This window comes from Camellia sinensis, chromosome 10 (genome assembly GCF_055761805.1).
Source record: "Camellia sinensis isolate YWXY chromosome 10, ASM5576180v1, whole genome shotgun sequence".
Taxonomy (NCBI): domain Eukaryota; kingdom Viridiplantae; phylum Streptophyta; class Magnoliopsida; order Ericales; family Theaceae; genus Camellia; species Camellia sinensis.
The window spans coordinates 78,092,564-78,119,252 of record NC_138970.1 but is presented as its reverse complement, the minus strand read 5'-3'; the positions used below and the strand labels follow the sequence as shown (position 1 = coordinate 78,119,252).

The window sequence follows — 26,689 nt, the reverse complement described above, 5'->3', positions numbered from 1 at the left end:
TAGGAATCCAGCCAAAACGATTGTCACGACCCAAACCCACCTATATAGGTTTAGTATCGTAATCGATCAATAATCCTAGGATTACCGAAGGCCTCTGAAACAAATTAACAAAATTAAAGGGGCTAGCGAAAGCAAATATCAAAATACAATGTCCATAAAGCGGTGCAGACATATATAGGATGGAAAATTTAAACTTGATTTACATATATGACGCCATCTTATATACAGATAAACCAAAATGGGTCTTAGCCAAATACACAGGCAGTACAGAAGCTTGTTCAGACAAAACAAAAGAAAACAAAAGTCTTGAACATGGTTCACCAAACTTGACCACTTTTTAATTTGGGAACCTCCTCGAAAGGCACGTTGGCTGGCTTGACAAAACAGAATTCCAGGTTACCAACTTAAGCTTGGTCCCGCGCCTAATTACCTACATACATAAATAATATAGTAAGCTGGAGCCTAGTGAATAACAACAAATTATAGGGTTTATGAATGATGTCCAAAACAGAGTAAAAAATCAGAGTTCATATTAGAAAAAGATTCAGATTCACATACTTATACAGATTTTATAAACAGTTATATGTGGTACATCCATTAGCTAACAGATTAGATTGGTCATAAAGACCCACATGCATAGTCGGTACTGCCGACCATAAAGGTTAACATCTTTGTGCACATATCTCCATGGTATTGTTACCCTCAGGCAAGGGCCACGTGAACAAAGGTTGCAATATTGTTAACCCTAGGAAAGGGCCACATAAACATAGGCCATGGTATTGTTTTTTCCGAACAAGGGCCACATGTGTATTGGCTACAGTATTGTTACCCCTAGGCGAGGGCCACATGAACACTTGATGCTAAGGATGCCACAATTACATTTAAGAAAACTGGACAATCATTCATGATTCACAAATATCATTTCAAACAATAGATCATATCACATTGTTCAAAAAATACTTAAATTCAAACATAACTTTATAGAGTCGTTACTCACAGATAACTCTAGTAGTAGGAGAAGAAATCACTTGAATAGAACGGACTGATCAGGCTGGCGATAACACGTGACATACACAAACACGTGACAAATACGCATTAGACACATGTCTCAAAGGTGTTTAATTTATCATTCTTTTACCTTAGCTTATGTTTCTACTCTTATCCTCATTATTGTAGCTTAAATATGGCCTGGGAATGCCTAGGATGCAAAAAGGATGAAAAACTGTACTTTAAAAACACTTAGTAAAATTTTGAAAAACAAGACAGTTCGCTCAAACAGAGCTTTGGTGCCTCGAGTGGTCTGTACAGCCTGCAAAAGTACTGGATGCTCAATTTTTACGCTCGACGGTCGCTTGAGCCAAGTACTAGGAATAAAGGGTAGTCATTTGAGTGCACAATCGGTTGCTCGAGCCACCATGCAATTGTCTACAAAATTACTGGGAATTCACCAAAAGAACAAAAAAAACATACAATTTCAACTCCTAAAACTCAAACCCTAAACCCCATTTCATGCTTTTGGAAAAATCCGTTAACAAACATGTTTTTTAAATGCAATAAAAACCACTACATATTTATCTTTAACGAGGTATTGAAAGGAGCAAAGAAATCCCCACCTCTTGAAGTGAAGAGGAGACAACCCAAAAATTGTCAGCGACGAAACAATGATTTGCTTAGATTAAATGGAAGCCCTTAATGAGCTCTACGTCTTGGTATATGGAAATAGGGGTCAAAGATGTTTAAAAATAAATGAAATCAAGGTTAAAGAGCTTAAAAGCTCAAAAATAGAGGAAAGAGAGAGACATGAGAGGGTGAAAAGAGAAGAGATTTGACCAAAAAAATGAGTTTTAAAGATCTAATTCCAAATAAATCGCTTGAGTGGTCAAAAGTGCGCTCGAACGGTGAACTAAGGCTTGCAATATCTCAGAAAATTTTGAAAAATTGAGCTAGAAGGGTCTATGGACTGCTCAAGCGGTGAAACTTGCGCTCGGGATAACTATGTACATAGCACAGATTCGCAAACTTCAAACGGGGCATAACTTTCTTGTCCGGACTCCGTTTAAGGTCATTCTTGTGTCCAAATTGAAGCCCCAAAAGTAAAATTTCCAGTGGTTCTAGCCTCACATCAAGTTTCAAAGTATGAAGAGAGAAAATGGTAAAAAAGAAATGAAGACTTCTCAATAATAACTATTCGAATTCAGAGTTTTTGATCCAATCTTGCCTAACCATTATGGTAATACTTTAACCAAGGCTCAAATATCAACTAAGAAAGTTCTCAATCACGATAATTAAATAGTCAAATATAATTCTATTATACCAGAAAGTATGGAATGCTACAAAGTGAATTTATATATTAAAACCCGAAGGCCACGAATCATCTTCGCTTGGCACGAATCAGCACCACTAAACTACACCAAACTATGGTTGATACACGACTCGTCTTACTAGGTATGATTCATCTAACAATCTTAATATACAGTAGTGAAACACAATTGTATATTATGATTTAAATAAAACATTTATTGTACAAAAAGATCTTGAAGTTATACAATTTATCAAAATCAAATCAGAACCAAAAATAGTAAATATAGTAAATTGGTGATAAATCCAATCTAAGGAGTGTATAAGTCGTCAGGTCTAGTGGATATTTTTTATTGGTGAAAAGTCTACTATTTGTTAAATAGTTTGATGAGAAGTCCTTTTGTTTGTTTTGAAGGACATTTTTTTTTTCTAATTTTACCTCTTAATTTTTCTGTTAATTTTTTTTTCTGTTGACTTTCATTGACTATCTGTTTAAAATTTTTCCTATCTATTCAAAAAACACCTAAACACATCAATTTAAGGGTTAGAAACACAGAACCCACATGGGTTGTCCATCAATTCCCCACTCATTCTCTCTCTTCCATCTTCCAGCACTCATTCTCTCTCACTTATGAGATACATCTACCCTACTCCTCTCTCCAGAAACTTTGAACTTTCTTCTCTTGTAGCTCGACTTTTTCGCGCCCCCCTTTTGGAAGTTGAAATAACCTTTACAGTATCGGACTCCCGCGGTTCTGAATTTGATTTCACAAGTGCAATGTGAAATAGATAATTACCAAAGAGTCCAAATTCGGCAAATCTTTTGAAAATTTGATTTTGAATCAAATTGCCAAAAATGGACTGATTTGCCAGATATAGAGTCACCACCTAAATATTTTTGAAAAAATTTAGGAAACCGATGACTCGTGCCAAAGGCCACGTGTTCGTCATCACCAAGATTGTCTCAGCTCGGGAACTTAAGTACGAAAGGGGAAGGTCATGAATGAATTTGAGCACTCCCGTTCGCCCGAGCAAAGATCAGCCTCTACTAATCATGATATGAACTTTATTTACATTATATGCTCTTGTTCCGATTTATTAGGTTAGAATTACTATGTCATGCGCACACACACAAGTATAGACTAAATTGCAAGAATTAGAACATTTCGAGTCATGTTTGTTTTGAAAATTGTTTCAAATATGTACCACTTCAAAAAGTGATCACATATGAACATTACTCAAATTATTCCAATTCAAGCAAAAAGCTGTCATCTAGAGGCATTCAAGCAACTATAGCACTTAAACACTTAGCCTCATGGTAAGCATGCTAAATATGGCAACATCAACATACATGCAATATGCTAAAGCGAGTAAAGGCTCACCTAATACTCCAAGCCAAGATAAATAAGAGTTTAGAAAAAATGCATGATTCCTAACTATGCAATATGACTAATGCAACACGTGCGATATGCGATCTAAATAGGCTCGGCTACCTAAACATGGCATATGAAACGATTTGATAGCATGCGTTCTAAGCATGTATTCAAATAAGTATTTAAACTAACAATGCAGTTAGAATAATGAACCGAGCCTCGGTGCATGCAATACAAGCGGATGCAAGCATGAAGCATGCTAAACAAAATATGATGTCCCTAAACTAACCATCATAAGCAGGTAAAGAAAAGGAAGAAAGACATGGGATTGGAAGATATACACATTATTACAACATTGCGCTCTCACAAAGGAGAGTCCGGATAAACTAACTAGCTAAGCTAATTAAGCTAAGCTAATTATTACAAAAAAAAATGAAATTAGCTAAACTACTTAACTAATTATTACAACAAATGAATTAACTATTCTAGTTAACTAAACTAATTACAAAAATGAAATCGAACAACTAGTTAACTAACTAATTAATTACAACACTTTACGAAATTAACTAGGTACAACTAATTAATTACAACAAATAGCTAAGCTAAGTATTGAAACTTAAACATGCTCGGTATGCAAAGAATGCTCATGCACGTGCTCCATTTCCACTTAGAAAGCCACTATTTTTTTTTTGGGGAGCCTCTGTTGCACAATAGAACACCAACACCTTTTTCCATTTCTAGAATGGCTCTGCTCTACTCAAAAAACATACTGCTAGATTTTGCATCAGTGGCCGGCCGGCCAGCGGTGAAGGCTGTCAGCCACCAGTGATAGTCGGTCGGCCATCAAAGGTGGCCTGCCGGCCACTACTGTCCAGTTCATCTTGCTACAATAGAGAACAAACAGAGGATGCACAGGGTATTTTCAAGGGTTTTTTTTTTTTTTTTTGCACAGTTCACCCTTATTTTCATGAACAAATCAAAGGAGTAACGAACTTAGTCCACAAACCACCAACTCAAGCAATTTCATTGCACGATGGCTTGCGAACCAAAGTGTGCAATTTCAATAAATGCAACAAAATAATACTCAAACCTCCTCCCTTTCATGAAAGATCAAAGGAAATGGTGACCTTAGAGACTTGAATCATTTCATCACTAATGAGTATGAAATGCTTCAAGCATCCATGTGATCAATTAACGTCTGATTGAACACAAAATCAATTATTATCTTGCTCACTTTTAATTCCAAGTTTTAATTACTCCATTTTAAATTACCATCCATTCTTTAATCCATTAAGTCCAATGGCGAGTTTGAGTCCTCTAAATGGAAAGAAGGCTCAAACCATAAGTTGTTTTAGGCATGAAACAGACATCATACCATTGGTAATGAACCCCCTAAGGAATTAAACCATTAAGCATAACATCTCAATCTCATGCTTTAAATGAACAAGTTGTTTGAACCACTTTCAAAGCAAAACAAAAATCAAGAAAGGAGGGAGGTTGCAGAGATGATTAAGTGCTGAAAATAAGTGAGAAAAGCATAAATAAATGCTATCAAACCAAATAAGATGGTGTCGAAGGCCTAGAACACCAATCTCATAAGGACAATTATACTATAAGCATGCAAAACAAAGCTTAAATGCAACTATCAACCAAAAATAGTCCTAAACAGGTTAAAATAAGTCCTAAAACATGCTAGAATTAAGTTAAAAATAGCTAGATTAATAAGTTAAAACATAGCACAAACTAGGCTAGTAAGCAAGAAAACATAGCACAAACTAGGCTAGTAAGCAAGACACAAGAAGGAGAGGCTAACCCCTCCAAATTTGGACTTCAAAACATGATTTTGGTCACTAAAAAAGCTCTAAAAATTAGTGTTTAAAAGCTCAGAAAAAGATAGCAAAAGGGTGGGAAACACAAGGGTAAAACCCTCCAAAACAAGGTACAAAGAAGGGTGAACCACCCCTTCAACCTTTAATGGCCTTAGGACCCAAGTTTTAGCCCCAAAATACAAAAATTTTATAGCCCAAAAATAGTTGGAAAATAGCAAGAAAAAGAGTAGAGAAAGCACGCAAATAGGCAAAGCCTTATACCTTTTGAAGAGAAGAAGCAATTCAAGCAACAAAACCAAGATAACACACCTTTCAAGAGCTCAAACCAAGCTCAAAAGTGCCTTAGCTCAAAGATGAGAAGGCTTGGTTAAGGGTCTATAGGCAAAGGTTAAGGATTTGTAGGCAAAAGTGTAGCAATCTTCTAGAGAGAGAAAGAATTGTTGAGAGAGAGGAAAATGTTTGTTCTAAAAATTTTAACCTTTAAAACACGAAAGGAGGCCTCCTATATATAGAAAACCATGAGCCTTCCTCAAGAATATCCAGCTCTACACGTAGGGGCAGATGCATGCATCTGTGCAAACAGCTGGCACAACTGTCACAAAATATCTGCAAAAGAGACTAGTGGCCGGCAAGCCACATTAGTGGCCGGCAGCCAAAAAGTGATGGCCGGCAGCTCAAAATGGTGGTCGACAGGCCACCAAGGGTTGCAGGCTTGAAGAACCAAGGCTTGGTCCAAAACTAAGGCAACAAGGGTGCAGGGTTTGAAAGGATTTCGTTGAGGACTTCAAGGACTTGACAAGAAAATAAACTCATTATGGGGTGTGCATACGATGGCGTCCAAGTCGTAAGGGCCGTCAAAAATGGGGTGTCTACACCTTTTATTTGGATCAAACTGCAAATGCTGTGAAGAGAGTGAATCATCCCCAAGTCCACAAGACAACTAGAGAGAAAGAGAGTCTCTCTCAAAGGGAGAAAACTGTATAATCAATACATTTGGTCATCTATTTGATCAATAAATTGAATGATATAAAGGGAAGAGGAATAAGCTCCGACCGAGACTTCCTTGTCGTCTTGAACTCTCTGTGTGGCTTCACATCATTGAGGTGATGAAGAGTGAAGTCGATCTAGGCTCCTCCGCCATATACGACAGTGCAAAACTCCGTCGCTTTGAGAGAAACGCATAAATACAGTGAAGATCAGTCCACCACCATCACCGATGAACTTGAACAACTGCTAGTATACAGATCTCTATTCAGCAGAAGATTCTCTAAAGCGGTGGTGGTGAAATCATCGGTTGTTTGTATGCTGTAGCAGAGGAGGAATGTGTGAGAGCTATAGATCTCACAACGGGAAGTGGTAGTGGATCTAGATCTAGGAGTGACGGCATCGAAACAGTGGCACCATCAAGCTATCAGAGAGAGATGTACCGGTGGGAAGTAAGGCGAAGAGAGAGTGATAGAGAGAGAGAGAGAGAGAGAGATTATAAAGAGAGTTCGATGAGCGTGGATCTCCCTTCTATAGAGAGTGGATGGGTGGGTCTCTCTTCTGTAGAGAGTAGGCAGGTGTGTTTTGAAGTGAGATGAGACAGATAAGGATGGGTGGTTGCAACGTTTTAGGTCTATTTTTTAAGTATGGCTATTGGACGGGAAGTTGATGCAGAGTGAGAAAGAAGGTTATCATCTCTACCATCTATCCTCAAGTAGAAATGAATCCTAATCGTTCAAATGTCCTAGTAGGACAAACGTGTGTAAGACATTTTCAAAAATAGTCATGCTTTATTATATAGATATATAATTAATGGGTGGGGTGGTTAGCCTCCCACCTTCACCACTTCTTTCTTCTTTTTATTTTTTTATTATTAAATTTATTTTATTATGTAATATAAACTAGCTAAAATGTATTATTTATACTGATTTTTGTACAAACACACAAAATCACATGAAACTAAAGAATAATACAAATTAACGGACTAATAAAATATATTTTAATGGGCCAAATATATAGCATTTAGGATCCGATTATGTTACACTCAATATATTTTCCTCTTTGTAATATATCCTCAACCTTATTTGATAGTTTGAGAAAACCATGTGATGTTCTCCACAAATAAGAAATCGCATCTAACACTAAGTAGGTCATTCTTTATCTATTAACTACCTAACAAAGGTGAGTCATCACATCTCATAAGATCACAGCTATGATGTCCCGGATCTTAAACTTGATTTGAACCGCTCATTCGGACTTATTATTCTTGTTCTTAAAAACCGTATGCATTGAGTGACGCCTTAGTGATCATTATCAAAGTTGTGTTTCATATTCCTTAATTGAGCTAGATTTTCAAAATCTTGAGTGTAAGAATGAAAAATCGTAGTTTGTAATCAAATTTAGAAGTGCCTGGTTCCCAGGTGAAACCGCTCGTACTGATTTTAGATTCCACTTGTGCGGAAGTAGTCAGGGATTTGGGAGTGTTTTGGGTGGAAAACTGCTCATACGAAAATTGGAGGGGTTCTTACTTTTTCCCTGCATTGAACCGCTTGCGTAGATTAGACGCATCACTTGTGTGGATACACATGTTAAGACTTTGATTTTTATGTCCTTTTTTATTCAAATCTCTCTCTCTCTCTCTCTCTCTCTCTCTCTCTCTCTCTCCCTATCTTTCTCTCTTTTTTTCACTCGTTTCTCTTCACTCACTCTCTCTAAACTCATTTTTTCTCTCCATTCTCTCTAAAAAGACTCTCAAACTCTTACAAATTATTGATCTAAACCAAACCAAATGACAATCTCACCCTAGTTCTTCAGACCAAAGTGAAGAGCGCGTTGTCATTTTGACCAAAGCAATCATTGATCTGACGAGGTCGAAAATTCTGAATTCTTCCTTCTCCTTCTTAATCTTCGAGGTAGGGATTTTCTTAACTTAGTATATGTATTTTCGCAAGATTGTGTGATATTTTGATAGTTAGAGTTGTTTGAAAGATTAGGGTTTTATAAATATTGGTATTAATGCATAAAATGGGGAAAAACTCAAATGTCTATCAAAAGTTTTAATTGTTTTATCTATTGTTGTTATGTGACATGGGAATTGGAGAAATTTATGCGTTAAATGGGAAATCTACAAAAAATTTCAAACCCTAGAAAATGTAAAAATTGAAAATGTGATTGTGTATTGAGAAAATTTATGGAATTCTTGAAAAATTATGAATATTTGATATATTGGTGAATGATGAGATTTTTGGAAATCATGTTCTATTTTGAAAGCGTTCAGGATTGTGAATCATTCTTTAAATATTGCCTTATTGAAATATTTTGATATAGATAACTGTTTTGGCAATTGGTAGAGGATTGCATTGACTTGTTGTAGAATTGATATGGAAACTAGAAAAATTGAAACATTTGGAAAAGCATGCATAGCATTGGCATACTCATGATTTCTTGATTTTACTTCCTATTGCGTTTTGAGAAATGCATTACAATTGGTTTTTTAGAACCTTTGAAAAATGTTGACAAATGGGGTAATACTTTGGTAAATACGGTTAGGTATGTAGATATGATTTGAGAATTAAGTTGGCTTGAGGTCCATAGTGAAAGTCCTAAAACAAGAGCAGAGTAGGTTCTAATTTCCTTCTGATTAATAGCCGGTAAAGTAAGGTATTTGGTAGTGCTTTAAACTACTAGCAGACACGTACTTAGAGATTTCCAGTGTTGTACTTACTTACTGCTCAATGTTTTGATAAAATAAAAATTGTTGAATCGTTTATAATTTTGGAAAGTGCATGGAATGATCTTTTAGAAAACAAAATATCTATTTTGAGCATGACACATCATTGTATTTCATGATCATGATAATATCAACACACATGCGCTTTGTTAAGATTAGCTCTATTGGATTATATGCTCATCCCTATGTGGAAACCATTATCAGATGTTGATGGCATGCCTTCGCCGAGATGAAGACGTGGAGGATTTTGGAGCTTGAAGGTCATTTTGTTTCTTTTGTGTAAAAGCTAAGGGCTTATATGTATTTGGGTTAAAACCCTCATTTGTTGTAATTGGGCAAGGCCCTTGGAATTTGTAAGCATTTCGGGCATATAATTGAATATCATTTATTTTTAGATCTTATACATTACATGTTATAGATTGAAATTTTAGAGTTGTGAATGTATAACATCATGTAATCATATTTTGTAAATCTTGAGATGAAACATTTCAATGAAATACAATGAAATGGAGATTTATTATGAGAGCAACTATTGATCCATGTTGAGTTAATTTATCCACATGTATAATTCCACTGATTAATGAGAATTAATGGTGAATATGGTTTAGATTTGACAAATCAGGTCTTACGAAATTGAGAACATTACAACAGCAAGATTGGTTTGTACAACCTCATAAACAATGCTACATGATCCTTTAAGAGTACCAAATAGTTACCCTCTTTCAACCCATGCATTATGGTTATAAAATAAAAAGGGTTGGGCTTCTCTCGAGCCAAGTAGAACCCACATAAAGGAGTTAGATGCTTCTTCTATTCTTCCTTGGCTTAGTTGAGCCATCCAGGACTTGAACCAAAGACCTCGCTCGTGAAGTAAATCTTCGTAGCTATGGTTGAACCAATTAGAAGAGAATCAATATATTTCATTTCAGGAGCGATTCATACTTTCCAAACACAACATACAACTCTCCGTTGTACTACACTGAACTAGAGGGTGCTTTCCGAACTTATAGGGCTTATCATGGGTCCTGCTATGATAAAAAAAAATGTAACAAAATTATTACAACAAAACCATTAAAAAAATTCAACCATTATATTTAACCCTTTAAATTAAAAATTTATTAATAACACTCTTTTACACTTACTGATCTTCAAATAGATTTGAGTTCCAAAAAATAAATAAATAAATAAAGTACTGGGAATATGTTATTTTGTAAGGGAAGCAAATGCTATATAATTTCATTTTGATTCTATTGTTTACTTATAAATACTAGACAGTGGGACTTGCATTGATAAAAATAAGTTTTAAAAAACATGAAAAATAAATAAATAAATAAATAAAATAAAAATAGCATATTCCCTTAAACTATGTGTACTAGACAACAAAAAGGGTCAATTTATGGTCTTCTCTTAGCCACCAACTTAAATTTTGTTAGAGAAAAATTAGTAAGAATGAAAATGTTGTCTGGAAAAGTGTCACCAAGTTTTTTAATTTTGTTTTGTTTTTTGTTTTTATTTTTGTTTTTTTGTTTTTTATTTTTTGTTTTTTTAGTGAGATGCCCACTTAATTGTGTTTTGGTGACAATTTTCATGGTATGGAGAGAATCTGACCTTTTTTATGAGCCACTATGTTCTTGCATTGATTCCTTGTGGTTAACTTGTTTCATGACATCTTCAATTAACAATTTCATATTTAAGTAGGAAGAACCCCCTTCTATTACCCTCTTTGCCATTTCCCCAAGTACTTTTGCCCTTTTCCTTCTCTCTTCTCCTTCAATTCCTTCATCCATTACTTTCTCCACAACTTCCTCAACTGTCTCTCTCTCTACCAACTTCTTACACTTATCTTCCCCAAATATGTTCCCAACCTTCTCAACCCCAACGCTCACTCCAATCTCCAAAATTTGAACAACCAACTTCTCATTCAAAAATTGCTCGGCAAACATCGGCCAAGTTATCAGCGGCACACCAGCACACACCCCTTCCAGTGTAGAGTTCCACCCGCAGTGTGTCAAAAATGCCCCCACAGCCCAGTGCGACAATATGAGTAATTGCGGTGCCCAGCCTCGGATCAGAAGCCCTCTCCCTTTCGTTCTTTCCTCAAATCCATCTTCTTCCACCCACTTCTCTATCTCTCCCTCATTTCCTCCGCCTCTTATAACCCACACAAACGGGCGTTTCGTCCCTTCCAATCCTAAAGCAAGCTCGATTAACTGAGGAGGTGTGAGGCGACCCAAGCTACCAAGGCACACATAAACCACAGAGCCTGGCTCTTGTTCATCGAGCCACATCAAACACTTGTTTTCATCGATGGCAGCCTTGTTTCCTCTCTGAGCCTTGTCCAAGTTATCTTTGTTGCACAGTGATAGCGGCCCAATGCACCAAACTTTGTCTCCTTTTGCCTTTCGAATCTCATCGACGTATCTCGGTTCTAGCTCTTCGAAACTGTTAATCACCACCCCATATGCTCCGACTTCGGCAGCTCGTGCTCGTTCCATGAATTTTTGTTGTACTGATGAACCCACATTGAATAACATACGCAGCAGAGCTTTAGTTACCTCAATTCTGTCAGGCAAGCCAGGAAGGTCGAATGGCTCTGACTCGGATAGACTCTCATGAACTTTGGAAATTTGTAAATTGTGTGAGCATAAAAGAGTGAGGCAACTCATTCCGTCAAAAATAATTCTCGGAATCTGAAACTTGCGAGCGGTGTCGGCTGCCCATGCAATATGTTTATCGGCTATTATGCAACATGGACATGGCTTGAGCTCTTCAATCAATTGCTCGAACGGTTCTTGCAACATGTCGATTGCGTCATAGAAATTCTTCATTAGGACTACAGAACGAACATTGTCTACAGTTTCGCACCCCTCTGGTAGGCCGGCCTCTACGGAGGGGAACCGGAGTGGGAGAAGGCGGAGGGGGAGTCCAGATTCGATGGCACGGTTGATGATTGGGTTGAATCTGGAGGCAATGATAGGAGTGGTGACGACAGTGACGTTCACACCGTGTTGTGCCAATAATTTGGCCATGTCAATCATGGGAATGAAGTGGCCTGGGGCCATTAGAGGTACTAAAACGAAGTGAAGCTGATGCTTGTAAAATGCCATTGCAGCCGGGATTGGTGGTTGGATTGGCTATTTTGGATTTATACTGATGAGTGTCTATGTTTGGGACAATTATTTGATTGTTTTAAACATATTGAAATGGGTGTCTCAATTTGACTTTTAATTGTTAAAATGATCGTACCTAACATTTTTATCACTTGCTAATCTCGCCTACCATTTTATGCTCGGTCTTAATGTTAGTAACGTAAGAGCTTATGTCAGCATTGGACTTGTAGGAAAAAAATATGTGGATGCTTGCATGTTGCCCATCTCATTTGGATTTTGCGACACCAACTTGGGGATGGTGCTGTCACATCAAAATGGCGCTGTTAAGTCCTTACTCCCCTGTTCTTTGCATTCTACAAACAAATTTTCAAAGGTATAACAGTACATGAACAAGTGTATGTGGTAGGTTTTTATTTTTGGTAATTTTATTTGATAATTTTTTTTTAATTGTAATTGTATTCGATTTTTTATTTCAATGAGGCTATGAATTTTAGATGCGAATCTAACTTGAATTGTATCTATGTAGAGGAGTTTGTAATCTTAATTATTTCATGTTTGCTACTTCGCTAACTATGTCGGAGATTGAACTGTCCGGTCAGCTCGTGGGGGTCTAGGGGGCAACGCCCCTTGGTAGGTCTGGCGCAGCGTCCTGGCGGGCTCGAGGGACAGCACCCCTGAAGCAAAAAACAAAAATGCAGTCCAAGTTGCTTGGCCACTCGATCGGCCATTTTGTGCACTCGAGCGGAGAATCTTTGGTTCTAGAAGTTTGAACTGTTTGCAAAAGTACTGCAAGTTGTGTTTTTGCGTTCGAGGGCAAGAAGTGAGCGTCAGTCCGCTCGAGTGGCCATTCTTGCACTCGAGCGGAGGTCGCGGAACAATTTGCTATAAAAGGTGCGGTTCAATCAGATTTTAGGGTACGATTTCTAGATCTTGTTCTTGGGTATTAGGGTTTTCATCTAGAACTTCTTTACTTGTTTCCTTTGATATCTATGAAAATTTAATAATGAAATGAGTGAATTATATCAAAGGGTTTGTTTAGCTTGGTTTATTAAAAAAGAGTGAGAGTTGTTCTTCGGTAGATTCTGTAGTATTTGACCCTGAAGCTTTGGTGGATTTTGGAGTGGCTCATTGTCGTGGATTCGGCATCGGTGTTGTGGATTCAACATTGGGCAAGACAATTCTAAGGTGAAGACGGAGCTGGAAAAGGCACATAGGGGTCGGTTCGATTCGGGTGTGGATTCGCTAGGTAATTGAGAGTACACTTGTGTAATTCCTTTATGATTATTTTGTAATTTTTGCCCGTGATTTTTTTATCACAATTGGAAGCGCTCCAGTTGTTGTTTTTCCACGTTAAAATTGTTGTGTTGATTTGTCTTGATTATTTGATTATGATTGTTATTTACTGCTTAAAATTGATACATAATTTCAAATCAATATCTAAGGGATTTCTAAGATTTTTCAATATGCATAAAGAAATAAAAAAGAAAAAGTCAGAACTCCCAAATACCATTTTATTAAAATCCTAAAAACAACCATTACAAGTCGAGGTGTAGTTGAAAAAAAGAGAGTTTACATCTCCTAAAATATTGAAATTTAAGTCGAGGTGTACTTGATTAGTTAAAAGAAAGAAAGAAAGAGAGAAAAAAAAAATGAGGTAAAAATTTGTGTGGAAATTGTGTTTTATTATACTTTTATTTGTTTCAAATTAGCTTTTATGTGAAAATAAATTTTAAAGGCAAACTAATGTAATGTTCAAACAGAAGCACTTGAAACAAATGTCACTTTAATTTGTAGTAACCATATAATACAGAAAAAATACAACATGTAGATACCAAACATATACATACACTAGTGATTGGACACGTCCGTCGCACGTAGCACGCAATTTTTCATCACCTGTTAATATAGTAATTATACGTGTTTCTTAAATTGGTATGTGATATGTGTATAAAGTATGGAGACTTGTATGAGTAAATTGATCTATATCCAAAATATAACTAATTAAGAAATGAATGCATGCTCAGTTGAATAATTTAAACTATAAATGAGAAATTTTATGAATATAAATATTAATTTATAATTAGATTGTTCAGATCGCAATTTTATTTTAAACAACAAACAATAAACAGGTCCTTTAAATATATAGTATTAAAAAAATCTTTTTCTATCAACTTCCCACTTCAATTTTCTATAATATATTTGTACCTGTAATACAATCAAATGTATGAAATTAATTGCACAATTATACAATTTTATTTAATGTTTATCTCATAATACAAATTCATTGAACCCACTATTGTATATTATTTGCATATTATTGATATAAGAATTTATTAATATCAATATGTAATATCTATATAATAAGGGAGAAGTGTTTTTGAAAATGTATAAAATGTATGTGAGATACATTTTAATTCAATGGCTGAGATTAATTCCAACTTTATATCAACGGTTCAGATCAATGGATCTCCCGCCCAAAAGACTTCTCTCCCTAAAAGGATCGTTGTTGCCTTCCCACCTACCCATGTCTGCCTTCCCTCTCTCTCTCTCTCTCTCTCCCCCTCCCACTCCCTCTCTGTTCTTCTTCTTGAATACTTCTTCTCATCTCTCTCTTCTCTTGCGATGACCACCGTCGTCGCGACACCGACGACCACCGACCACCTCTCATCTCCCTCGCTGGAGACCCAAACCGGAACCCTTTATTCCTGTCCTCCTCCCTCTCTCCCAGCCATAACCTTAATCCCTTCATCTCCCACTCTCTCATCCCCCTTCATCACTTTAGGGCTTTATTCCTGTACTCTGTTTTTTACTTGCATTTTGCTCATTTTGCCCTCTCTCTCTCTCTCTCTCTCTCTCCCTCATTCCCCTTCATCATTTTTTTGTTGTGGGTTTTAGTATAACTTGGTTCGATTCATAAAGTTGGTTCAGAAAGCATTGATATATGATCTTTTTCTTCTGGTAATGTACTCTATTTTTTTTTTTTTAAGTATAAAAGTGTGGGTTTCCTACCATATTTCGCTGTGTTATGGTGATTAGGGCCATTCCTGTGCATTTTAAAGTTTTAATCTATATATATTTGATGAGTTTTGAGAATGGATTTTTTAGATTCAAGTTTTTTTTTTTTTAATGTTTGATTTTATTTTGCATTTTTGTTTTTAGGGGTTTTCCTGTTTGGTTGAAGTATGTTCCAAATGATGAAGGATGAAAAGTTGTTTGAGTCTCAAGGATGAGAAGTATGTTCTTGTGTGGCTTTCTGTGTTTCTTTGCCTCTTTTTCCATAATAAAGTTCATTTTTTGTATATCATGCAGTGGTTACCTGAATGCAGTGGTTATCTGAATTTGTACATCATAAAGTTTTTTTGCCTCTTTTGAAATGTATAATAGCTTTGATAAAGCCGTTATATTTTCATACATATTATTGCTTATCAGGGGATGATTTCAATGCTTTTTTGTGAAGTAGATTGTTAATTGATTATTAGGGGAAGATTTCAATGCTTGATTTTGGTTATTAATTTGATAGAACCTTTTGTAGGTCTCATGAGGAAATGTCTCTGAAGATGATAATAACAGCTTTTGGCATTTGAGTTCTACTTGGCTTTTGAAAAATCTTGCATTGATTAGTTTTGAGCATAACTAAAAATAATACATAAGTTTATTAGTAGCATAATCATTAGACAAATTTTAGTGACTATTTGAAATTTTTTCCTCAAATTTTTTTTTTTAAAAAATATTACTGCAATTAGTTGGAGAAGTGCCCAAAATTAATAACAAGAAAGATGTCAATGCAAAGATGCATAGCTGCTGAACATGTAACAATATGACTTACCCAGTGCTTATGATCATTCTCATGACAGATAGGAAGAATTTAGTAGTTAGAAACAAGTGCACTCACAATTTAGCGGTGAATTGTCACTAAATCAGGAATTACCTTTGATATGTGCTTGATTTAGCACTTCCTGATGTAATTTCACATAACTAAAAGCCTCATTTTCTTGATATATTATAAAATAAAACCAACAGCCTCCATTGAAAAGTGCAATACAAATTCAACTAAAAATACCCACATTCATGAGATAGCCAAGAGGTATATCATACAAATGATTGTGATCACGATATTTCTTCTGGAAACGTACATTGCATAAAGTTCTTATATTGTTTGTCACCATATAAAAATTAACAGAGTCTCACTTCCAAGCAGGATATAAGCTCAATTAAATGGAGATTATGTGAAGAGAGGCCTGATCTTTGGTGAGATATATCCAATAATTCTACCAATTTCTCTTTCTAAAATCTAAAGGCATTACTTCTGAGATTAAACACTATCCCACTAGCGACACTTTAACTTTTAAATGTAAACATATTCATTCTAAAATTTACCCAAAATAAAAAATAATAAAGACAACATATTTCAGAATCTCGACATCACCTCCACAATACATTGCCCAAAATTAAGAATTTTGGGCGTGAAGCAGCTCTCAACACCTGCACAATGAGGAGAGACTCATTTAACCCTTTCTAGGTGTAACTTAATGTAAGTTACATAAACTCAGACGATTGCACACAAGAAATGGCCAAGCATAGAAGATAGTGAACTCTGTTGTACAAGTTTAGAAAATTCTAGACCAACCTTAAGCCAAGTTTCTGCAATCCTTCATAAAGACGACACTGATAAGCCAAGTTTATACATTTGAAGTGTTGTTGGCATGGATAATAAATAGTTAATTATTTTTTTCCAGGTGTGATTTGGTTTATATATTTTTGTAATTTTTTTTCAAGTGTTATTTTTTCCCAGGTGGTATGGGCATTCAAGTTTCTTTTAATGAACTAATTATTGGCAGAGCTTTGTTAGGAAAAGAAATTATGTTTCTATGTTACTTTTGTCAATTTGATTTTTTTTTCCTATCATTTTGTTTGCTCTTTCTCTCTCAATTTCACATAATGCAGCTATTTGTTCTGGATAGTAAGTTTCATTTGCCGGTAGGATAAAGTCGTGGATGCTAATGTTAAAACCTGGTCTTGGTTCTCTTAGCATGCAAATTGATCATTCAGAAGCAGCATATTATTGTCCCAACTTCAAATTTTTAATTAAATTTTCGTTTTTTGTTTTTTATGGGTATACAACCAATTGCACTAAATCTGTCTCTAATATGATTAAATTAATCAAATCACATGCATAAATACTTTTATTTGACAAAATCCACAAATATTTTTATAATAAAGTGGATTAATGTCAATAGTAATTTTTCAGTACATTGGAGAGGAGGTAAGGTTTTAACGAGGTAGACTGATTTTTATTATGGGATTAACCTAATATTCATTTTTTTTTATTTTTTTTTTGTTTTGAGATCAAAGATCATGAGTTATACATGAGCAAAATTTAAAAAACCTGCTCAAGCAGTTCAATACTACAGAGGATACCCTACTCAAGCTCAATGGCCTTGCTTCTCCGAAAGATCTACTTGCTGGTGCTGTTTTGGATGTTCCTCTCAAAGGTTTGGCTCTTTTTTCAATCTCTTTATTTATTTTACATTTGCATACATAAATGTTTAATTGATGAGTTTTCTTTATACAAAGATGTTATTGTGAATGATGTGATGGTGGCGTTGAGTTTTTTAATTAAATTTTTTGTTTTTGTTTTTTATGGGTATACTATCAATTGCACTAAATCTGTCTCTAATATGATTAAATTAATCAAATCACATGTATAAATACTTTTATTTGACAAAATTCACAAATATTTTTATAATAAAGTGGATTAATGTCAATAGTAACTTTTCAGTACATTGGAGAGGAGGTAAGGTTTTAACGAGGTAGACTGATTTTTATTATGGGATTAACATAATATTCATTTTTTTTAAATTTTTTTTATTTTGAGATCAAAGATCATGAGTTATACATGAGCAAAATTTAAAAAACCTGCTCAAGCGGTTCAATACTACAGAGGATACCCTGCTCAAGCTCAATGGCCTTGCTTCTCCCAAAGATCTACTTGCTGGTGCTGTTTTGGATGTTCCTCTAAAAGGTTTGGCTCTTTTTTCAATCTCTTTATTTATTTTACATTTGCATACATAAATGTTTAATTGATGAGTTTTCTTTATACAAAGATGTTATTGTGAATGATGTGATGGTGGCGTTGAGTTTTTTAATTAAATTTTTCGTTTTTTGTTTTTTATGGGTACACAATCAAGTACACTAAATCTGTCTCTAATATGATTAAATTAATCAAATCACATGTATAAATACTTTTATTTTACAAAATCCACAAATATTTTTATAATAAAGTGGACTAATGTCAATAGTAACTTTTCAGTACATTGGAGAGGAGGTAAGGTTTTAACGAGGTAGACTGATTTTTATTATGGGATTAACCTAATATTCATTTTTTTTAATATTTTTATTTTGAGATCAAAGATCACGAGTTATACATGAGAAAAATTTTAAAAAAAGAAGAGACTACTCTGTTAATATTTCAGAAGGAAGCAAATTGTGAAAAGGGAAAATTGAGATCATACGGTCAAAAATCCACTGAAGCTGTACAGCATAATTGATATAGTATCAACACCCAATTCCAGGTCATTGAGGTAAGGACAATCTATGTCCATGATAGTTTTAACATCAGGAAATCCAGAGAAAGCCCATGTGTGGTTGAGGCGGATGCTATAATCAAATAATTCGGGACCTTGATCATGAAAAATGATTGCTCCTTTAATTTTGGGATTTAGACAGTTCCTATACATCAAGAAAAAGAAACTTTATGTAACGCCCTAAAAATTAACCCATCACATCTATCATTGACATGCATTATTTTAAGAAAAACACTTTAATAATTCATTATAATATTCATCAGAGTCTTATTAGACAAAAGCATTACATGTAACATCAAATTAAATGCCCTACAGGCTTACATCTTTCCAAGCCAACACTTGGACACAAAAGTATGAGTTCTAACTCAATTACAAATAAAGCCCTAGGCTTGAGTGTTTACATGTACTAACAAATAAAAGCAAAACAACTAAAAATAGTCTTCAGAATCCAAGTCCTTCCAAGCTAAGTCCTTGGAGGTAGCTTATCACCTGAACCTGAAAGTGATGTTCCCATAAAGGGTGAGCCACAGCCCAGCAGAAATATACTAAACCAAATATAAGCATTGAATAAAGCAATAGCATTCAATAGATGGTTAACCAAGATAATCAATTACTTCATTTTACAGTCTCATGACTCTATTGTCTAAGACACGTTTTACTGGCCAACTTTATCAATATGGCTCAGAACCTGGCCAAACTTACAACAGTGAATTATATATATATATATATATATCATATTCACATTCTTCCAATATCAACAAACAAATGAGACTCAAGCTCAAATCAAAACACTTCATACTTCCAGATTGATACACATTTTAGTGATGTATCAATAAAAACACTTCTATATAAATAAGCACACATAAAAGTGATGCTAATGGAGTCCATCCCCTATCTCCTCCCAAACAAAATCCGGTTTAGAGGTCCATCCCCTATCTTCCCCTAAACCGTGGAGTACATCCCCTATCTCCTCCCACACAAAACAATGTATGTAAACACATAACATATACAACACGCAATCAATACACATAAAGTCTGTATTAATTTAACAGTCAAAATTGATGACTTAATCAATGATTAGTTTCAGTTATCCCTAATCCACATGCAGTGTCTACAACAATCACAGCTATCCTCCACCGATAGCCCAAAACAGTTATTTCTAGACTGAAAATAAATGTATCAACAATTCAATGGGTGAGTAATTCAAATTATCCAACTACACCTCTTAATCAATGAATTTCTCAATTCCATGAATTTAACCATATTTCCCCAATTTCCTTTAATTAATTATACAAATTAACTTATTAATACCACTAGGGTTTTTCCCAAAATTACCAAAGTATCCCCAACATATCAAAATACCAAAACTTAGAACAAAACTTATAGAATGGAGTAGGAAATCCCTACCTCGAAGAAATAGCCCCAAAAGAGAAGATGGAGATGAAGACCCAAACTTCAAAGTGCTCCAAACTACCAATAATTCAGATTAAAACGAAGCCCTTGACTCACACACTCTTTTTAATGAAGGATCTAGGATAGAAACACACCCTAAGTGGATCAAATCTAAGAGAGAAGGTGAGTAGGGAGAGAGAGAAGTCGGACCTAGGGTTTGGAATCAAAAGAATATCAAAAAGACTGATCAAAACCCGCTGCTGCGTATATAAACTGGACAGGCTCGCTCGAGCGAAGACTTGGTCGCTCGAGCGACAAGACACAGAAAAGATACGCTCGAGCCAAAGAAGCCTTGCTCGAGCCAACAACCCAGAAGCTCGCTCGAGCGAAGGAAATCTCGCTAGATCGAAGAACTCAAACCCTTAGGTCTGTAACCAGACACACGCTCGAGCGAAGGAACTCTCGCTCGAGCGAAGAACAAACTTGCTCGCTCGAGCGAATAAAATCTCGCTCGAGCCAAAAACCCCTGCTCACATGTCTTACTACAAAACGCCATCCTCGCTCGAGCGAATCAACCCTGGCTCGAGCGACGGACCAAAACAAAGAGCTCGATCGAGCGAAGAACTGCTCGCTCGAGCGAAGGATCAAAATTCTGGGCAGCAACCCTTTGCTCCCAAGCTCAACCAACCTGCTACAAACCTGCCAATGCATCCCCTAACTCAGAAGTAGGAAATTAAAGGACGGTAACAATCATAATACAATAGCAGTAGCTACGGAACCTAAGTCCGGATACAATAATCAAATGAGACAAGACCAGGGTCGCTATAACCCCCCCCCCCCCTTAAAAGAATTTCGTCCCCGAAATTAAGCATAAGTTTGTAAAAAAAAAGTTTTTCTCAACTCCCTAAGATATTATATAACAATAATAAACAACTTGACCCAATACTGGTCAATTCATCTCTTTATCAAGAGGCAACTCACAATATATATAAAACAACATATATTTCAACCTGCATCACTATTATGCATTATTCCTTTCAATGCTAATAATTCCCACATCATATTCAATTGCATGATATACACAACACATTCAACAATATAATCAACATATACAATGTTACACTAAACTTCTATAATGAAGTAAGCTTCAAGATACATCCTTTTACCAAAACATACTCAATGTTTTACAACTTAAGACATATGTAAAGCTCTTAAGTTCAACAATATAATAGAATCTAATTATAAGATTATAAATCAACAAACATGTCCGGATATTTCTCGCGGACTTCCAATTCACGTTCCCAAGTGGCTTCCTCCATTCCGTGATGTTTCCACAAAACTTTGACCAAAGGGATGGTTTTGCCCCGCAAAACTTGATCCCGCCTATCCAAGACTCGAATCGGTCTCTCCTCATATGAGACATCCTCATCAACCACTAAATCGGTCCAATCCAACACATGTGATGGATCCGGCTCATACTTCCGAAGCATACTCACATGAAACACGTCATGTACTCCGGACAACTGCGGTGGCAAAGCTAAACGATAAGCAGCCTCGCCAATCCTCTCAAGGATCTCAAACGGACCAATGAACCGAGGGGACAACTTCCCGCTCTTCCCAAACCTCATCAAACCCCGCCTAGGTGATATCTTCAGAAAGACATGATCACCTACCTCAAACACCAAAGGTCTCCTACTACGGTCGGCATAAGATTTCTGACGACTCTGTGCTGTAACAAGCCTCTTACGGATAAGCTCAACTTTCTCCGTCGTTTCCCTCACCAACTCCGGGCCCAACAGAGGTGCATCACCCACCTCAGCCCAACAAACAGGAGATCTACACGGTCGGCCATACAAGGCCTCAAACGGTGCCATACCGATACTAGACTGGAAACTGTTGTTGTAGGCAAACTCCACTAACGGCAAGTGCCTCTCCCACGACCCACTAAAGTCTAGAACACAACCCCGAAGCATATCCTCAAGGATCTGAATAGTACGCTCGGACTGCTCGTCAGTCTGAGGATGATAAGCCGTGCTAAAGGTCAACTTAGTGCCTAATGCACTCTGCAAACTCTGCCACAACCTGGCAGTAAAACGAGGATCTCTATCTGAGACGATCGTCACTGGAACCCCGTGTAACCTCACTATGTCCTGAATATATAAATCAGCCAGATGATCGACTGAATCTCTAACATGCATAGGAATAAAATGCGCCGACTTAGTCAACCGGTCCACAACTACCCAAATAGCATCACTACTCCGCTGAGTCCTCGGAAGACCCACAACGAAGTCCATAGTAAGATGTTCCCACTTCCACTCGGCAATAGGCAAGGGTTGCAACAAACCCGCCGGCCTCTGATGTTCGGCCTTCACTTGCTGACAAGTAAGGCACTTAGATACAAAAGCTGCCACATCTCTCTTCATACCCCGCCACCAGAATTGGCGACCTAAATCCCGATACATCTTAGTACCTCCCGGATGCACCGCAAGGCGTGAATGATGGAACTTTCGGAGTACCTCCTCTCGGCAAGACTCCGTCACAAACAAACGGTCTCGGTATCTCACACTCAGGTCGGAATACACCGTCAAACCCTTCTCAACCTTCCCACCAGAAATCTTCTCACGAAGAGATTCTACCTCAAGGTCACCACTCTGAGCCTCTAACACTCGAGTCACAAGTGTCAGTTGTGTAACAACCGAAAACAAGGCCGCAGCCTCAACGGATTCGCCCAGAAGTAAATCAAACTCCCCAAGTGCACCCAACATCTCCCATTCTCGGATGGCTATACTAGCTATGTCACCAACAGGTTTTCTGCTAAGGGCATCGGCCACCACATTGGCCTTTCTTGGATGATAATGCAACTCAAAGTCATAATCCTCTATGAACTCCATCCACTTCCTCTGCCTCAAGGTCAAGTCTTTTTGTGTAAACAAATATTTCAGACTCTTATGATCCGAGAATACCTCAAATCTCTCACCATAAAGATAATGCCTCCAAATCTTCAAGGCAAAAATCACAGTTGCTAACTCTAGATCATGCGTAGGGTAATTCTGCTCGTGAATTTTCAACTGACGTGAGCCATAGGCAACTACTTTCCCTTCTTGCATTAATACACAACCCAGACCCTCTCGTGAGGCGTCACAATAGACTGCATAACCCAACCCTCTCTCTGGAATAATCAAAACTGGAGCGGTGGTCAGTCTAACTTTCAACTCCTGGAATGACTTTTCACAAGTCTCACTCCATACAAATTTGACTCCCTTCCGAGTCAACCTAGTTAAAGGCGAAGCTAATCTGGAGAAATCTTTCACAAACCGGCGATAATACCCCGCTAACCCCAGAAAACTGCGGATCTCAAACACACTCTTAGGCTGTGCCCAATCCTGCATTGCCTCAGTCTTGGATGTATCAATAGACACTCCTTCCCCAGAAACTACATGGCCTAAGAACTTGACCTCTTCTAGCCAGAACTCACACTTCCCAAACTTAGCATAAAGCTTATGGGCTCTAAGTAACTCAAGCACCACTCTCAAGTGTTCCTTGTGCTTCTCCTCAGAAGGTGAATAGATAAGGATGTCGTCCACGAATACGACTACAAAACGATCTAAAAATTCCCGGAATATCCGGTTCATCAAATCCATAAAAACTGCCGGTGCATTGGTGAACCCAAATGGCATCACCAGAAACTCATAGTGGCCATACCGCGTACGGAATGCCATTTTCGGAATATCCTCCTCCCTGACTCTTAACTGATGATAACCCGATCTCAAGTCTATCTTTGAGAAACAACGGGAACCCTTCAACTGATCGAACAGATCATCTATACGAGGCATAGGGTACTTATTCTTAACCGTAGCTCGATTCAACTTCCGGTAATCTATACAAAGTCTCAAAGCACCACCTTTCTTTTTAACAAAGAGGGTCGGTGCTCCCCACGGCGAAACACTAGGACGTATAAAACCCTTGTCGAGTAACTCCTGAAGTTGAATCTTCAACTCAACTAACTCGGCTGGGGCAAAACGATAAGGTGCCATAGAAATCGGCGCCGTGCCGGGCACTAGGTCAATAGAGAACTCAATCTCCCGATGCGGTGGCAATCCAACAAGATCCTCGGGAAAGACATCCGAGTACTCACAAACCACCCGTGGCAACACAATCTGAGTCTCATCATCCTCACTAATCGAAAGGTTAGCAAGTAGACCACTAAGCTCACTCCGTCCTCGCGGAACATACCCCGGTGGCAACACATCACCAACCCGGTCCCCCAGAAAATGAAAATACTCTCCGCTCACGGTACAACAAGTGACCCTCTGGCGGTAGCAATCAATAACTGCCCGGAATGACGATAACCAGTCCATACCCAAAATAACATCGAAACCCCTCATAGGCATAACTACAAAGGAAAATGGGATTCTATGATAATCAACCTCTATATCACAACCCCTAACACCTTGTTTCAAGATCAATTCACCCCCAAGAGGTGACACTACACAAATAGGAGATGCTAACTGTGCTAACTCCAACTCCAAAACAGATGCAAATGCAGCAGACACAAAGGAATGAGATGCACCTGTATCAATCAAAACATTAGCAACCGAGTTGCAAAACAAGAAGGTACCTCTCACAACTAATGGTGCCGGCACAAGATCCTGCGCGGTAACAGCATACACGCACCCAGACGTCCTCTGATCAACCTGCTCACCCCGAGGAGCATAAGACTGCAGCACCGACTGGGACGATGAAGCCCCCTGATTGGCCCTCGAGGCCTGACCCGACTGAGCTGGCTGCTGACCCTGAATCTGCCTCAAACCAGATGCACCAGGTGTGCCACACAACTGCGGGCAATACCTCTTCATATGCCCTGGCTGACCACACTGATAACACGAGAGTGGCTGGCCTCTACCCTGACTCTGGCTCTGAGATCGAGCCGAAGATGATGCTGCTCTCTGCACTCCTCCCCTTTGGGGACAAACTGGAGACTTGTGACCCAGCTGGCCACACTTGAAACAGGTAATGTCACCCTGACTACCTTTCCCCGAACTAGCACTCGGCACAGGAAAAGTCGATCTAGAAAAACTACCCTGAGACTGCTGAGGATTAAAACCCTTCTGTCTCCTACCATCACTCTGACCATCCTGACTCCTCTTGGAGCCCTTCTGTCCTTCCTCCTCCTCCTGCATCATGATTTCCATGTCGGCTGCAGCATCAACCAAACGCCCATAATCCCGAATCATAGTTCCCCCAACTCTCAGCTTGAGGCCACGCCTCAACTTCTTTTCAAACTCAATGCAACGGCGTTCCTCAGACGCCACCAGCTCAGGTGCAAATCTGGACAAACTAGTGAATGTAGCCTCAAACTCGGCCACAGAAGAACTCGCCTGCTTAAGCTGACAAAACTGGTCTCTCAGCTTCTCCCTGACTACGGGAGATAAGAACTTCTCCTGGAAAGCATTCACAAATGCCTCCCATGTACCTCCTATACGACCCTTAGTGAACTTCCACCACTGACCCGCATCCCCCTTCAGCTGGAAAGATGCCAAGGTCACTTTCAACCCCTCGTCTTCGATGCCATGCATCTCAAACGTCTTCGTTGTCTGTTCGAGCCATTCATCTGCCTTAAGCGGCTCTTTAGGATCACCCATAAATTCATCCGGATTAGACCGGAAGAACTCCCTTCTTAGAAAGGAAGGTCCTGCATCTGCAGCAACATCCCGAGCTTGGTTCTCAGCTCTGAGAATGCCTACTGACCCCCTGAATGCCCCTGCTATCTCTCGGGCTAGAGCGCCCATAGCCTGCTGGCCTACTGGCTCGGCCACATTGGCCTGGCCAATTCCCTCCTGTACTGCCGGAAGCTCCTCTGGCACAGGCACCTCCTGCCTACCCGGCCTACCACGCCTACCGCGTCCTCGTCCTCGTCCTCGTCCTGACATCCTAATAAAGGAAACAAAAACGTTAGCACATTAATAAATGTGCCGAAGCTAAACACTCGCGTCCTAATGCATTGGACAACAATAATTCATTCCACGTAAGCACATAATCACATAAGCACCTACGAATTTCATTCCCGGATAATGATAGTCCCAATGCATTAGTATAGTTCCGGTTGGAAGCAGCAGTGATCAAGTGCCTTTCCAACAAGACTACAAGAAACTCAAGGGTCCAATCAACATCCCAGAAACTACATTCCATACCCACATAATCACATAAACATGTTATCACATAAGCATATAACATTACACTAAGTCTCTATCAAACGAGACGAACCCATTGTGATACTAATCACTTCCCACGTACCCAAAATATTCAAACCTGGTACGCTCTGATACCAAGTTGTAACGCCCTAAAAATTAACCCATCACATATATCATTGACATGCATTATTTTAAGA

At 37.9% G+C, this 26,689-nt stretch overlaps 1 protein-coding gene and 1 long non-coding RNA gene across 4 annotated transcripts in view; one reads left to right on the top strand and one right to left on the bottom strand.

Moving 5' to 3' along the window:
* Window positions 1-9,792: 9,792 nt before the first annotated feature.
* Window positions 9,793-12,470, bottom strand: LOC114306892 (UDP-glycosyltransferase 73C4). 2 transcript variants are annotated; one of them, XM_028252209.2, is made up of 2 exons: window positions 10,824-12,470; window positions 9,793-10,243 (listed from the first exon to the last, which is right to left on the bottom strand). In XM_028252209.2, exon 1 carries the CDS (start codon window positions 12,320-12,322, stop codon window positions 10,829-10,831), a length of 1,494 nt encoding a protein of 497 aa, XP_028108010.2. In that variant the 5' UTR covers window positions 12,323-12,470; the 3' UTR covers window positions 9,793-10,243; window positions 10,824-10,828. The 2 variants fall into 2 exon arrangements, with proteins under 2 accessions (XP_028108010.2, XP_028108009.2); XM_028252208.2 differs by having other exon boundaries at window positions 9,793-10,240.
* The window catches only part of LOC145801178 (uncharacterized), a 28,744-nt gene continuing 14,201 nt past the window's right edge, over window positions 12,147-26,689 (top strand). The window contains exons 1-5 of one of the 2 annotated variants that reach the window (XR_014342231.1): window positions 12,147-12,282; window positions 12,556-13,571; window positions 15,485-15,558; window positions 17,678-17,817; window positions 18,208-18,347. This is a non-coding gene — a long non-coding RNA (uncharacterized LOC145801178). Of the gene's footprint in view, window positions 12,283-12,555; window positions 13,674-15,484; window positions 15,559-17,677; window positions 17,818-18,207; window positions 18,348-26,689 lie in introns of those variants that run through there. The other variant, XR_014342230.1, reaches the window with a different exon arrangement.